Below are 16493 nucleotides of genomic sequence, written 5' to 3'. Positions count from 1 at the left end.
TGTCGCTGGCAGGCGAGTGATCTCTAGCCACCCAGTTGCAGGGTCGGTCGCCAGCGGGCGGGCGGTTTCCAGTCGCGCAGGCAGTGGGCGGATGATCAGTCTCCAGTGGGCGCGTGGTCTTCAGCCGCCTAGTCGCACGGGCAGCAGGCTGGCAATCTCTAGCCGCCCAGTCACCGGGACAATGGGCCGGCTGTCGCAGGTGGGCGGGCGGTCCCCAGCTGCCCAGTCTCGCGGGCAGCCGGCGGGTGATTGGTCGCCGGCGGGCATGCAGTTTCCAGCTGCCCAGTCGCAGGGGCAATGGTGGGTAGGCAATCTCTAGCTGCCCAGTCGCCCGGTGGGTCGCTGGCGGGGGGCGGACTCCAGCCGCCCAGTCGTGCGGGCCTGGCCTCTAGTCCCCTGGTTTCTCCTGCTAGTCCTGGTTTCTCCTGCTAGACCAGATTTCCCCTGAGTGATGCCTCTCAGCAGTTCAAACTGTACTCTGGGCCTGCCGTTTGTTGGGTGTGGAGGGTGGCTATTGAAAAGCCCTCCGGCACTCTATTGTTTTGATTTTTTCCGCTTCCCCCTCTCCCCGCACTGGCAATACAGGTTTTGTTTTCCCCACAGATGGGAGGGGGAGTTGAAGGTTGGTGTCTCTAGTTTTCCCTGCGACTTTCTAGGAGAGATTTTATGCGAATTCCCCGCTGTGTGGGAGATGAGCTGAGTAACAAGCACCTGTTTTATTGTTGCAATCTGTTGGAGAGTGGCGGTAGTTACTTCAGCTCTCCAAGATGGTGGCCGCTGGTTTCCTTGGTGGAGTTTCCCGTTGTGTGGGATAGAACTATCCCACTTCCTTCCCCGTCTGAAATCCTGAACTCAGCCCGGGGCTCCGTGAGTGCTCAGGCGGCAGGATTCCACAGAATCTGCAGCAATCTCCCTGCTTGCTGGTCGCTTCTCGGCAGCTCCCCGCCGTCTGTAGCCAAGGGGCGGGCCACGCGCATCAGTCAGCCTGGATCTCCGGTCGCACAGTTGGCTCGTGTATGAGACTCAATTACCGGACCTCGGTGCTAGAAATCCTTCCTCTAGGTTTCAGTGCACCCCCATTTTGCTATAAGTTCCTAACAAGATAGTTTTTTGTCGTTCTAACTTGTTATCCACCCGCGCAGTGGCGCGGTACACGGGGTGTGAAGCACTCTATTCGCGGCCATCTTGGGTAACCAGTATGTCTTATGGTCCCCCATCCTGTAGCCCAAATATTGCTTTAAAATGCTCCCTCTGTCCAAGGCAGATGTTATAACTAAGATTTCCTTATTAATTCTGACTAATGGTATATTGAAGCCAGCTCAGGCCACCTCTCCAAAATTTATTATGGGCATCTTTTCCCAACATGTTGTTAGCTTGAAATCAGCCGTGATGGGAGTATTCACATCACAGAAGTCAGTGAATGCTATAATGCAATGGTTTTTTTCCCCCTGAAGAGCTCCTTGTTAAACACTTATCAGACAGACTGCTGGCACCAGCTTTAATTCCAAGCAAAGACCCACATTAAGCCACCGCATAGGCAGCCACCAAACAAGAAGGAAATATTAGTGTACTATCTCAATGAAGCACAAATGGAAAAGTCTCATTTATTTATTTACTTGCTAAGTATATATAACAGAGATTGCAGCTTGCAAAAAGACAGCTTGGTAACTGACAAGTCAAGATTGTGCTTTTAGGTTTGAGATACACCCCCAAATACTTAATGTTGGCCAAAAAGAAAAAAAATCTGTGATAAGCAACTCATTTATTGGCAGGTTTTTATTTTTCACTTAGCACATAAAAGAGCTCTATGCGATTAAACTACATACTCACATTGGAAAATCATTCAGCAAAGGTATTATACCTAGAAACATATGGGGACACACTTTAAAATTTTAACATGATTTTTGTTGTTTTATTCTTTTGTTTTTATGTCAGTCAAACAGTGTTTCAATCCTAACTTTAGTGAGGATATCCTCTGCAGCCCTATCTAATGTCTTGTTCCTTACTAAAATAGTACCAGCATTTTAAACAGTTAAGGTAGCCTTATCTTATACCTCTGCAAGAATCATTTTAAATGAATACTGAACTATCACTTCTTACCGTCCAAAAACCAAAATAGAATGGCTCATCCAGTGAGTCCACGGCTTGTTCCTATACCAAGCTGCAGACCTCTGAGCTAAGGCTGGAGGCAGGACTGTGAGGCTGTGAGGTAGGGGTGAGGTGAGGGGCTCAGTCATAGTGCACTTTGCCCTTGGTTCCCTCGGAGCTTGACAAGTCTCCGTTGCAAAGTGTCTGGAATGACGCGGGAGGCCTGTCTTCCAAGGCACACTTGGTCATCTTCATCATGTACCTCCGAAAGGCCTTTTGAATGATAGCAGCACCTCTTTCCTCTTCCTTTCTCTTGGTGGTAGTGACTATGGGTTCATATAACTTCCTGAAGGGATTGGCTTCCATGAACTTTTCCTCCATCATAGCTTTCATGGTATCCAGGCCAGTGGAGTCACCAAGGACCCTAGTGGTGAAGGCAAAGAGAATATCCATGCAGTGGAGACGATCCCCACTCACCATGGGCAAGTCCATGACAAGGAACTGGAATTTATTTGGCTTGGCCACACGCAAAGGCTCAGGCAGGGCATCGGCAAAGTCAGAAAGGGCAGAGTAGTCAATAAACTGTGTGGCTTCAGGGTCAAACTTTTCCCAGACTTCATAGAATATTTCAAAATCATCTTCCCCCAGAGGGTCCTCACTTTCTTCCGTGGCTGTATTGAAGTTCTCTAAAATCACAGCGATATACATGTTGACCACGATGAGGAAGGAGATGATGATGTAACTAACAAAGTAGGCGGTGGCTACAGCTGGGAGGTGACTGTTGGCTGTGGCATTACCTGAGTCTCCTGAATTCAGCATGGGGTTGAGGAGGGAGTCCCAGCCTGCTGACGTGGTTATCTGGAAGAGACAGAGCATGCTGCCTTCGAAAGTTTTGAAGTTGAATATGTTATCGATCCCAGCGTCTTTCTTCACTTCGGAAAAAAATTTCATACCTAAAATGGCATAAATAAACATGACCAGAAAGAGTAGAAGACCAATGTTGAACAGAGAGGGAAGGGACATCATCAGAGCAAAAAGGAGGGTCCTGATTCCTCGTGCTGCCCTGACAAGTCTCAGGATGCGCCCAATCCGAGCCAGGCGCACGATTCTGAAGAGTGTTGGTGGAAAAGGAATGTGCTCCTGATTTTCCAAGGCAGAGACCATTGTACCTGGAGAAAGAGAAAAGCCAGTGAATTTCCACCTGATCTTTAACATGGCGAATCATTTCTAAGGACCATATAATTTTACATAGCACTTTCAATGGGGTCAGTTATATAAAATATCCTGGACGTTCAAAGAAATGAATATAATTTATGAAAGGCTACTTTGAGAATTATCTCACCTAATGAACATTATCTACATTGGATTTTTAAAGCCCACTCTTAGAGCAGCAAATGAAATCATTTCCCTCATTTATTGAATATAAAAATGCAAAAAGGATAAACTATATATACTTGGAGTCTTTCAGAGTCAAGGAGAAATTTCTACTACTGGAGACTGGCTTGAGTCATAGCAACCAGGGAATATTGTGGAACCCTAATAACCCCAAAGTTCCTTAACAGGAACAGGTTCTTGTTTATTTAGAGAAATTCAAATATAGCCTTGCTACAGGTGTGTGGAGGGCCAGAGGGAGACAGTGACATTGGGACGCTCATCTGAGGCTAAGGCTGCCCCATGGATTGCTCACATTTGTCAATAAGCTCCTCCAAGGATTCCAGAGGGCTGAGCCCACAAAATTTGAGGCATGAAATTGGGAGATACTTTTCTCTGTTGTGGTGGACACCCCAGAAATCGCACTTCAAGCAGAGTTTTGTGCAAACATCTGAATATTTGGCCTAAAATGTCACCCTTGTTCTCTCATTGCCTGCTCTCCAGGCAAGTGATACAGGGGTGAAAGCAGTCACATTTTGGCCCAAATATTATAGAATGGCTGGAACATGCTTGCCTTGTGTAGGCCTGGCCTTGTTCTTGCTTTGAGGGTGCTCTAAGGTCATTAGGGGTCATGGGCAGTGAAAATGGTTCTGCCATCACCTAATGACTAAAGAGAACTAGTTGATGATATCCTTTACTAACTGCCCCATTGTGCCAAAGAAATTTAATTCATGGGGCTGGGGATGTGGCTCAAGCAGTAGCGTGCTCGCCTGGCATGTGTGCGGCCCGGGATCAATCCTCAGCACCACATACAAAAACAAAGATGTTGTGTCCACCGAAAACTAAAAAATAAATATTAAAAAAAAGAAATTTAATTCATATGTTAACTGAGAAGTCGACCCTGGGAAACAAGTGAAATTTATTAAGTGCCAATTCAGCAACATCCATCCTTTAAAAAAGGTCTGTCTTCTGCATAGATATGACTTTGATTAATCAGGTCCACAGTTATCTGTCCTTTCTCTGAACTTAGTATTTTGTGTTGCATGTTATTGGTCCCTAGTTTTTTTTTCTGATACTTTAAGACAAGTATGCTTTAATTCCTCACTTGGATTGCTAACTCCTAGAGAGAGACTCACTCAACTTGCTCTGGTTTTGTTTTACTGTACAAGATTAGGAAGGAGCTTGGGAATGTGTTGAGACTAAGTGTTGAATGGCAGATGAACTGGCAAAGGCACATTAAGTTCCACCCACACTGGTAAGTAGGATTTGGCTTAAGGGGTAAATTTTCTCATTCACTGGAACAAAATGCTATTTGACACATGTAACTGCAATGGTCTAGCAGCTGTCCAAAGGACAGATGTCAGAGATATTTCCAGGAACTGTACAATGCCAGGCACCACCCAGAAGGAGCTGTGGAGTGAACGAGCCTCTTTGCCCATCAGAGGAAGGACTCTGAGCTTCCAGAGGGCTGACCCAGACCTGTCCTAACACCATTTTCTAGCTTTTATTGCTGCTTCCAATTTCACCAGGACTTGTGATTGGAATTGACTAATAAAGTTTAAAGGTCTATTTAACTATAAACTTTATCTACATAAACCTTATGGCTTAGAAACTAGAGCAGACTAGAGACATTTTTTGTTGTTGTTGTTGCTCTCTGGCATGGCTGTGTTGCTTCAGTAGCAACAGGAACCAAAATATTTTGCTCCATCTTATCTGTTTGATGCATCATTTCTGAGATTGCATGAAAACATCCACTTGTGAAATCAGTTTTCCTTGTTTTTGTTGCTTGTTGAACTAGGAGAAGGGCCCCTGGACAGTTTTACATAATCATAAAAAGCGTTAGACCATGGTTTAGTTAAAACCAGGCTTCAAAAATCCAAGAGTAAATGCCAATGAGTTAGCTACGAAGAATTTAATTTCAAAGTTGTGTGTGTTTTATGAAAAGATGTCTGGCAAGGGCTGGGGGTGGGGGTGGGGGTATAACTCAGTAGTAGAGCACATGATCCCCAGCACCAAAAAAAGAAAGAAAGAAAGGTATATGGCAATAACCCTCATTCTTCTTGCCTAGGTTTGGGAAATTTATATGCTTGTAGTCTGGGATGAATAGGTGAGCAGGGTCAAAACAGTTGAGAGAAGCATGGCTCATTCACCCTAGGATTGATGTGAACATAGATTCAGAATAAAGAGAAAGCACTGCTTCTTGCTCTCAGACACTCCTGGAAGCCCAGTCTGGAATAGGCCATGGGCCCATACAGGAAGTGAGGGAAAGGCCAGTAATGTTAGATGATCCGATCACTGTGATCTAGCATCTTTGCGCATTTTGAACAAAACAAAAACATGAGCATTAAGTGCCAAATCCTTTAAATCATGGAGGGCTCATTAGAGTTCATGGTTGCACAGTAAAGGTTGATTTTGATTCAATTACCTGTATAAATCAGGCACCACCACAAGAATTTCTAAATCATTTTAATTTTGTTCATCACCATTGAAAAAAAACCTATTTCATTGGTGCTGACAATCAAAGGAATGGAAATTACTCTCTATCTCCTAGCAGCTCCCCTTTAGAGATGGCATTAGTACACCTGTCTGTTTTTTTTTTTTTTCAGACACTGCATTAAGCCTAATTTGTTGCTTTGTTGGATAGTTTGGACATACTTCCAAATTATAATGTTTACAGGTTTACTTCTGGTTCTCAGTTAAAAGCCTCTCTGGCTGCTGATTTTACTTACTAATAATAGAAAGAACCACGACCACACAATCAAATAAGTTCCAGCCATTGGTGAAGTAGTATTGCCTCAAAGCAAAGATTTTGATGAGACACTCTATCGTAAAGATGATCACAAAGGCTATGTTGATGTAATCAAAAGTAACTGTTACGTCTTCTGATTGATCATATGATTCAGCCATCATGCCAACCATGTTTAGGACAATGAGACTCATGATGAAGATGTCAAAGACCTGGTGTGTGACCAGGTCAAACACAAGACCTTGACATTTGTTCTGAGGAGAAAAAATAAAAGAAGAAATCATTGAGTCATTTTGAGTCTTCAGAATGAAACCAGGTACATTTAAAAGACATGTTAATACAACAGAATTTGTTCTTTCTTACAAGTAGGCAGTTCCTTGAAATAAAAACAGACTTTTCCAAAGGGCAAGATATTCTTATAGATCCCCAGTGTTGCCTTAAATTCATTTAAATTTAATTAGATAACTGTTTTTAAGCTTAAAATTTTAATTCTACTTTAAAGCAAAAACTGTAGATAAAAAATTCTTGGGAGCAACGTAACTTTGAGGTGATGGATGATGTTGTTTTACTGAAGCAAAACAGCTCCCACTGGATTTAATAATAAAAGGATGAACCTTGATCTCCAATATTTCATCTGTTTTGGTATTTTTACTTCAAAAATATTAATGCAGAGAACATTTGCTTACATAAGTGTCTTGGGCAAAATGGGAACGAACATCTCCAAACTTCTGTTTATCAGTTCAGAACAATAAGAAATTTTATAACTTAACCAAAACTCTGTGTTCAGCCAATTCTTTTCTAATTCTTGCTAGAATAGGGTAGATAAATAGGGTTCTAATCCAATAATTACCCAAACTGAAAAAACATAAATGATTATTTCCTATTATTATTGATGATCAGCTTGCATATTGACTTCTATGTAGCCAGTGTACTGCCCTTAATGTGACTATAAACTGACAGCTCTGGTCCAATTTCTAACTAGTTTGCATATACAGAAAAAAGAATCAAACCTCGAATATTTCATTATTTTCTTTAACTCTTCTGCTATGAAACACTACCTGATACTTTATTGAGCGCAAAACTATTCTGAAACACAAACTCAGACCTGAGATTGGATGGCTTTTTGACTATATGTTGGTTGTTTTTCAATACATGTATATATTTGATTGTTTTATATTATCATTGAATCAAAGAATGCACATACTGTTCTATTTAGCAAACTCATGGATCCCTAAGAATGCATCATTAGAACTCCCAGGGATCTGTTATGGTAAAACAGCAAAAGATGATGTAGGTTTGTGGTGGTACCAGTAGGAAAAAATACCACATGCAAGTTTAAAAGCTATGCAGAGGTTGAGACAGGAACAGTTGGAGTGTTGGGATGAAGGGGACTATGGGACAGACAAGGCAGAGGCTATTGTTTCTGGTTAGTCGGTTCATTTCAACATCCAGAGAATGAGGAGTTTTTGAGGGAAAGAGATGAGATCTGTCCTGAGCATGTCAAGTTAGAGGTGTCAGTGGGGCATATAAGGGCCAGGAGCAGGCAGAGGTGTGTGTTTTGAGCTCAAATGCAAAATTTGGAAGGCAGATATGGAGAGTTCCATAGCCATCAACACTGATATGAATCAAAACCATGAAAGTGACTGATGTCATTCAAGGCAACAAGAAGAAGGGTACAGATCATATGGAAGGGATGTTATGTATAAGTAGGTAATTTTCAAGCCATGTGTTGGAAGTCCTAGGATTTTATCAAGGAGTCCTGAGGAGACAGTGGAAATCCAACCATTTCCCAGGTAAGGATGCATGTGGAATGTCAGTAAGGAGATGGAGAAGAGATATGTTCAAGGGTGCTCTTCAGGGAAGCAGAACAAGGGGCAAGAAGAAATGTGGGGGGTGCTAAGTACTGGCTTTCGAGTTAAATCTAACATTTAGACAAATAGAGATTATGAGTATAAACTACTAAAGTTTTAGATGATCAATATACAGACTTCAGAATATACAGACTCTTAAAAATTATTATTATTATTATATTTTATTTTGGGGGGTACCAGGTATTGAACCCAGGGGCATTTTACCACTGAGTCACATCCCCAGCCCTTTTAATGTTTTATTTTGAGACAGGGTCTTGCTAAGTTGCTGAGGCTGGGCCTCAAATTTGTGATCCTCCTGCCTCAAGCCCATAAATCTCTGGGATTACAGGTGTGTACCACTGCCAACCAGCACTGATTTTTAAACCAAGTAATGAATTCACATTGTGGGGATGGGATGCTTCAGGAGAAACCAGAAGTGACTCCAAATCCTTTCCTCTATTGCTAGAAATGAAATACAGCAATGCTCAGGCTAAACCAATTGTATTTTCTTCCGTGGGTCATTGCTACAGATTTTTTTCTCAAAGTCAAAATATAAGGTTTAGATTTTAGAGATTTAAAAAAAATCTCTATGGAGGTGAAGTTGGGGGTGATAGGTTAAGAGTTGACTTAAAGTCTTATCTCAGGCTCAGGGACATCTGGGAACATGATATTGGGTTTATTCATGCCACACTGATCTCCAAAATAGACAAGTTAAGATCCATTAACTTATATTAAGATATATATGCAGTGTTAGCTGGAGAGACTGTATCAGAACCATTCGTTGAAGGCTTGACTGTGGGTTGTGGCTACACAGGGAGGCCTGGGGCTTGGCACCTGCTTCCAGATAACCCCTGGATAAACATGCTATAGAAGATGGTTAAGGAAAGGAGGTGACAGCTTTCCTGCAGGAAAGTCCTCCACAAACCACTTTAGGTTGATGTCTCATGTCTCGCATGCCCTGTGCAGTGGAGGGGTCAAGGAGCTTTATCTGTGCCTGAAGGTCTGTTTGGCTGTGTGCTGCACTGCTTGAAACAAACTGGAAAATATGGGGGAACATGCAGTGTCTTGTGAGTCTTTGAATTAGTGAATTCGAATCCCTGGACCAACTGGTATTAAGCCAGTGGTTGTATAATAAGCACAAGAAAACACAGTCTCTGGGTCTTGTTTTGTTGGCTCAAGTCCAAATAAGAACTTCAAAGTGAAAGGAGTACTAGAAAGTGAGATTGGTATTTTTAAAAATACCTTTATTTTATTTTTATGTGCTGCTGAGGATGGAAGCCAGTGCCTCACACATGCTAGGCAAGTGCTCTGCCACTGAGCTACAGCCCCAGCCCTGAGATTGGTATTTTTTTTAAGCTTCTAATTTTTTAAGTTTATTTTGGATATATTTCATTCGTTTGTATTTAGCGTAAGAGTTTTACAAACCATCTAACCAAGTCTAATAATGAAGATTATTAAATCCAGATGTGATTGAGCTACACTGAAGTTTCACATACTGTTAACATATTAAACCTCTCCAAATACAATTATATCATTCACCTGTGGCCAAAAATTCCCTCACTATTTCAAAGGATAAATTGTAAACACTTGGCCCTGAAATTCACAGACACTTTTAGTGTAACACAAATATTTAATCCTAGTGGAACTCTGTTTATGTCCTAAAACACAGTCTTTCATTCAAAAAGAAATTAATCGTAGCCAACTTTTCCTTCTATCAGACGCAGAAGGAAAAGTTGGCTACAATCTACATATTGTGGGGTCGGGCTCCAAATTCCTTAATAGAACACCCGTAGCCCAAGAGTTAATAACAAGAATAAACAAATGGGACCTACTTAAACTAAAAAGTTTTTTCTCAGCAAGAGAAACAGTAAAAGAGGTCAATAGAGAGCCTACATCCTGGGAACAAATTTTTACCCCTCACACCTCAGATAGAGCCCTAATATCCAGAATGTACAAAGAACTCAAAAAATTAAACAATAAGATAACAAATAATCCAATCAACAAATGGGCTAAGGACCTGAACAGACACTTCTCAGAGGAGGACATACAATCAATCCACAAGCACACGAGAAAATGCTCACCATCTCTAGCAATCAGAGAAATGCAAATCAAAACCACCCTAAGATACCATTTCACTCCTGTAAGATTGGCAGCCATTATGAAGTCAAACAACAATAAGTGTTGGCGAGGATGTGGGGAAAAGGGCACACCTGTACACTGCTGGTGGGACTGCAAAATGGTGAGGCCAATTTGGAAAGCAGTATGGAGATTCCTGGGAAAGCTGGGAATGGATCCACCATTTACCCAGCTATTGCCCTTCTTGGACTATTCCCTGAGTACCTTAAAAGAGCGCACTATACGGATACGGCCACATCAATGATTATAGCAGCACAATTCACAATAGCTAGACTGTGGAACCAACCTAGATGCCCTTCAATAGATGAGTGGATAAAAAAATTGTGGCAGCTATACACAATGGAGTATTATGCAGCACTAAGAAACGACAAAATCATAGAATTTGCAGGGAAATGGATGGCATTAGAGCAGATTATGTTAAGTGAAGCTAGCCAAGCCCTAAAAAACAAATGTCAAATGTCTTCTTTGATATAAAGAGAGCCACTAAGAATAGAACAGGAAGGAAGAGCATGAGGAAAAGACTAACAGTAAACTAAGACGAATGGGGGGAGAGAAAGGAAGAGAGAAGGGAAAACATATGGAAATGGTAGGAGACCTTCAGTGATACACAAAATTATAAGAGGTTATGAGGGGCAAGGGGGAGGGGGAAAAAAGGGGAGAGAATTGAACAACAGCAGAGGAGGTAGAGAGGGAAGATGGGAGGGGAGGGGAGGGGAGGGGGGATAGTAGGGGATAGGAAAGGTAGCAGAATACAACAGTCACTAATATGCCATTATGTAAAAATGTGAGTATGTAACAGAAGTGAGTCTGCATTATGTATTTGGGGAGTTCAAAACCCAATTGAGTAAAATGTATGAAAGATGATATATCATGAGCTCTGTAATGTTTTGAACAATCAATAAAAAAAATGGAAAAAAAAGAAATTAATGAGAACACACTTTACACCAGCTGTTTTGAGTTCTGGGAATAGCAGTAAATAGAACATACCTTTGGCCTTTTCAGGTTTTATGTTCAAATGAAAAATCTCCAAATTCTCCACATGCTTCATATAGCACGCCTGCCTTCCAGTCCTTTTCTCTCAACTTCTCAGTCCCCACTGAGCCTCCCTGCCATAGAAGCTTTCCAACTCACAGCTCAGAGATAACAAATGTGCCCTCTATTTTGCAGGTTATCTCTTATCCAAAATGGTTGGGACAAGAAATGTTTTGGATTTTGGATGTCTTTGAATTTGTAAGTATTTGCATGTACATAATGAAATATCTCCGGGATGAGACCCAAGTCTAAACACAAAATTCACTTATCCTGGGTCACACCTGTAATTCCAGTGACTGGGGAGGCTGAGGCAAAAGGATTGCAAGTTTCAGGCCAACCTCAGCCATTTAGCAAGGCCCTCAGCAACTTAGTGAGACCCTGTCTCAAAATTGTAAAAAAAAAAGAAGGACTGGAGATGTAGCTGAGTGGTAAAGCCCACCTGGGTTTAATCCTCAGTACCTCCACAAATTAATCTGAGCTTCATATTTGCCTTCTACACATAGCCTGAAGGTAATTTTATACAATATTTTTGGTACATCCACATTTTGACAGTGACCCATCACTCGAGGTCAGAAGTGGGATTTTTCATGTGTTGGCGTCATCGCTAATCAAAAAGCACTGTATTTTGGAGCATGTTCCAATTTCAGGGTCTGGATTTAGGCATGCTTAACCTGTACTTTCTAATCCACTGCACAGAGCAAGCACAAAGGGGCTGCTGCTGTATTGACCCATAGTTCCTGACCAATCAGGATTCAGAGAGAGCAGGGTAAGCAAATTATGGCCCAGTGGTGAAAGCCAACCAGGCTGGGTTGTTGTTGTTGTTGTTGTTGTTGTTGTTGTTGTTGTTTTATTTTTTGTCCATGAGCTCAGAATGAATAATAGCCACATTCATTTGTCCTTTACTGTCTATGATTGCTGTATTTATTGCCACAAGAGTAGAATGCGGTAGTCGGGCTGGAGACCACAGGGCCATCAAAGCCTAAAGTGGTTGCTATCTAGCCCTTTACGGAAAAAGTCGCTGAATCCATGATACACAGTGTTCATTATAAAGTGGAAGTGAGTAGGCGTGACCTCAGTCTCACACAAGCAACCTCACACACGCTGGTCAAGAACGTTTTAAGTACATTTTAAACTGGTTAAGTTCAAACGAGCTGCTAAGTTTGCATCAATGCCATGCACTTGTGGTGCAGTCACTAAAAACGAACATTGAACTTCTTGCCCAGGCTCTTTCTAATGAATATGAATACCTAATTTCCTTAGGAATTGCATGTATCTGGGGTTTTCTTGAGTTCTTAGATAAGTATGCAAATTGTACAAGTTTACAGGATGGCTTTGCAGAAAACTGAGTTCCTGAAAATCTCTTATCTAGGTTATATATTTAGAATCATTAGATTTCTCTCACCAGAGGCCTTGGAATGGGTTTTTGAGGTTTCTTGGTTCCTAGTTTTTTCATTGCACTGTAATATTTCTTTTGTTCTTCTGTCATAAAAATGTCTTGGCCACCTAAGTATAAGGAGAAGATGAGAGTTATTTATTTACCCTTAACAGGTTTTTTTTGGGGGGGGGATCAAATTCTGAATTTTTAGACACGATTTTAAAGTTTCATTGCATTTCTATCAATAATTACTAAAATTTCAAGGGCAGCAAAAAAAAAGATGAACTTGAGGGGAAAGGTGGAAAGAAACAGTTTAAGGGAGAAATAAAGTAAATTTTATAATTGTATTTCACTTTTTATAACAGAGATTACAAATTGCAAACCTCTCCCAGAATCTCTATAAAAACTGCATGTATTTCAGATTGTATAAATGCTACCACATGGCAACAATTATAGGAATTAATAAAAATTTAGATTAAAAACCCTGCAAAGTCGGGCTGGGATTGTGGCTCAGTGGTACAGTGCTTGCCTAGCACATGTGAGGCACTGGGTTCAATCCTCAGCACCACACAAAAAAGTAAACTAACAAAATAGTTTTTAAAAATTTTCAAAAAACTCTGCAAACTGGCAACTAAGATTCTCCCAAACAATAAGCACATGTAATACTACCAATAAAATTGTATGAATTCTGTTTAGAGCCACTTTCAGAAAAAAATTACAGACCTTTAAAGCTATTTTCACCCACTGAACAACAACAACAAAAAGACAGAAAAATGGACTAGGATTTTAATTTCTGGAAATTTTGGAAGCAAAATATCTAGAAATGCTGAATCAAATATAACAGAAATCTTTTTAAATGTATAGCTGAACTTGCACAGAAAAAAATCTCCAGGTTTTGAAAAATTGAGAAAGAAAGAAATTAGAGTGGTCGAGTAGCTCTAAAGCCAGAGTTGGCCTAAGAGCATTTGCTAATCTCTATAAACTAGAATCTTGGGTTTTCTTGAATGTAAGGTGGACATTCAAAAAAGACCATGGAAAAATGTTCAACATCTCTAGTAATTAGAGAAATGCAAATCCAAACTACTCTAAGATTTCATCTCACTCCAGTCAGAATGGCAGTTTTCAAGAATACAAACAACAATAACTGTTGGCAAGGATGTGGGGGGAAAGGCACACTCATACATTGCTGGTGGGACTGCAAATTGGTGCAGCCAATCTGGAAAGCAGTATGGAGATTCCTTAGAAAACTTGGAATGGAACCACCATTTGACCCAGCTATTCCACTCCTCGGTCTATACCCAAAGGACTTAAAATCAGCATACTACAGTGACACAGCCACATCAATGTTTATAGCAGCTCAACTCATAATAGCTAAATTGTGGAACCAACCTAGATGCCTTTCAGTAGATGGATGGATAAAGAAACGGTGGTCTATATACACAATGGAATATTACTCAGCTTAAAAGAGAATAAAATCATGGCATTTACAGGTAAATTGTTGGCGTTGGAGAATATCATGCTGAGTAAAGTAAACCAATTCCCAAAAACCAAAAGCCAGATTTTTTCTCTGATAAGTGGATGCTGATCCATAATGGGGGAGGGCATGGGAAAAATGGAGTAACTTTGAGCAATGGGGAGGGAAGGAAAAGAAGGAAAATGTGGGCAGGAAAGATGGTGGAATGAGATGGACATTGTGATCCTAGTTACATGTATGACTGCACATATGGTGCAACACTATGTCATGTACAACCAGAGAAATGAAACATTGTGCTGCAATTGTGTGCGATGAATCAAAATGCATTCTGCTGTCATATATACCTAATTATAATTAATTAATTAATTAAAAAATAAAAGACCATGGGTACCTGGGTACAGTGGCAGACATCAGTAATCCCAGCAGTTTGAGAGGCTGAGACAGGAGGATCATGGGTTCAAAGCCAGACCCAGCAAAAAGCCAGGTGCTAAGCAACTCAGTGAGATCTTGTCTCTAAATAAACTACAAAATAGGGCTGGGGATGTGGCTCAGTGGTCCAGTGTCCCTGAGTTTAATCTCCAGTATTGCCCATTCCCCGCCCCCCCCAAAAAAAAAAACATGGGCTAATGTGAACAGAGGGAAGCCCACAGGACCTGGCAAGACTCTGTTCCTTTCCAATGGCTTCCAATGACAGCGTGAAGAATAAAACAGCCTCTGTCTCTTAGCAATTAAAGACACCACAAAACTCAGTCTGGACCAGGAGCAAAACACCACCTTTTCTGATACTCGGAGACTCCAGACCTCTCTTGATCAGAGTGTGGGGTTAGAATTTACTTCCTGAGTGTAGACCAAAGATACATAGCCCTAGAAGTTGACCTAGAAGGTAATCAGGTTGCTTGGGGGATGATGGGCAGAAATAAATCTTTTAGTAATCACAGGTGTGTTATGGGATAAAGAAAGTGAGTCATGGTGGTAATTTTAAATTTATCATCATCTCCTATGCTCTGAGAACCAGATTTTTCAGTGTGGAAAAGGAGAGATAAGATGTGATAAGAGGTTATATAAATTGTATATATGCATATTTCTACACATATATTTCCTTCTATTCCTGAATTTGAAGTAGCTCTATCCACTAGAAAGACCTAGAAATGATGACAATTTCTGGATTGCAGTCTTGAGACATCATTTTCCATAAAAAACAAAAAGCGAAACAAACAAACAACAACCATTTCTCTCCGATAAGTGAATGCTGATCCATAATGGGGGAGGGCATGGGAAAAAAGAAAAACTAGCACTCCTTAGGGAAATGGCTGATTTTAGGTAAGAACAGAAAGGGTACAACCTAAGCCTGGAACATCTTGTCACATCAAAAAAAAAAATACTGTCAGATGGGAGGACCTCATTTGAACCCTGATTTGAAAACACAACTTTAATAGAAATGAATAAATAAAATAAACAAACAAATCATTAAAGAATCTTAAAGACAGGGCTGGGGACATGGCTCAAGTAGTAGCGTGCTCGCCTGGCATGCGTGCAGCCCGGGTTCGATCCTCAGCACCACATACAAAAACAAAAAACAGATGTTGTGTCCGCCAAAAACTAAAAAATAAATACTAAAATTCTAAAAAAAAAAAAAAAAGAATCTTAAAGATGCATTTGAACATAGATGGAGTATTTGATGAATTCAAAGAATAAATTTTTTAGGTGTGATAATGGAATTGTGGTTATGTTAATGTACATCATGCATGTATAGAAAATCACAGAGAATCCATTAATCTGTACAATTAATATGTGTAGATAATTGTAATAAATAAAAAAGAAATGTGTTCTGAAATATTTATGAATGAAATGATGTGATGTCTTGTCATTTTACTCCATAAAACAAATCCAGGGGCTGGGGATTCGGCTCAAGCAGTAATGTGCTCACCTGGCATGCGAGGGGCGCTGGGTTCGATCCTCAGCACCACATAAAAATAAAATAAAGATGTTGTGTCCACCGAAAACTAAACAATAAATATTTTTTAAAATTCTCTCTCCTCTCTCTCTCTCTCTCTCTCTCTCTCTCTCTCTCTCTCTCTCTCTCTCTCTCTCTCTCTCTCTCTCTCTCCCCCCTTAAAAAAAAATCCAGGAGCAGAATTGAGTAAAGGTGTAGATGTTCTTAAGTCAATAAATGTTGTGCTAGTATACTCTTGTGCATATTTGAGACTTTCTACAAGATAAAACAAAAGGATGTTATGAATTGATCAAAACAATCACTTCTAATGTGAGCTTAAATCTAAAATCACAAGGACTGGCGTCCAAATTGCAGATATTGATTGCAATCAAGATGCCTATAACAGAGGTGAATTCATTGCTTCCACAGTCTGGAGTAGCAGAAGCAATACAGTTGGTGTAACAATAGCAAATAACTTTCCCAGCAGA

The 16493-nt window shown here is 40.7% G+C and overlaps 1 protein-coding gene across 1 annotated transcript in view; it reads right to left on the bottom strand.

Annotated features, from left to right (window-relative positions):
• Positions 1-1654: 1654 nt before the first annotated feature.
• The window catches only part of Scn11a (sodium voltage-gated channel alpha subunit 11), an 86493-nt gene continuing 71654 nt past the window's right edge, over positions 1655-16493 (bottom strand). Inside the window, exons 24-26 of the mRNA XM_078026470.1 lie at positions 12626-12726; positions 6189-6459; positions 1655-3257 (exon numbers count right to left, since the gene is read on the bottom strand). Of these exons, the coding sequence (XP_077882596.1) occupies positions 2230-3257; positions 6189-6459; positions 12626-12726 (1400 nt within the window). The 3' untranslated portion in view covers positions 1655-2229. The remainder of the gene's footprint in view (positions 3258-6188; positions 6460-12625; positions 12727-16493) is intronic.

Source organism: Ictidomys tridecemlineatus, chromosome 2 (genome assembly GCF_052094955.1).
Source record: "Ictidomys tridecemlineatus isolate mIctTri1 chromosome 2, mIctTri1.hap1, whole genome shotgun sequence".
Lineage (NCBI taxonomy): Eukaryota > Metazoa > Chordata > Mammalia > Rodentia > Sciuridae > Ictidomys > Ictidomys tridecemlineatus.
This window is presented reverse-complemented; position numbering and strand designations above follow the sequence as displayed.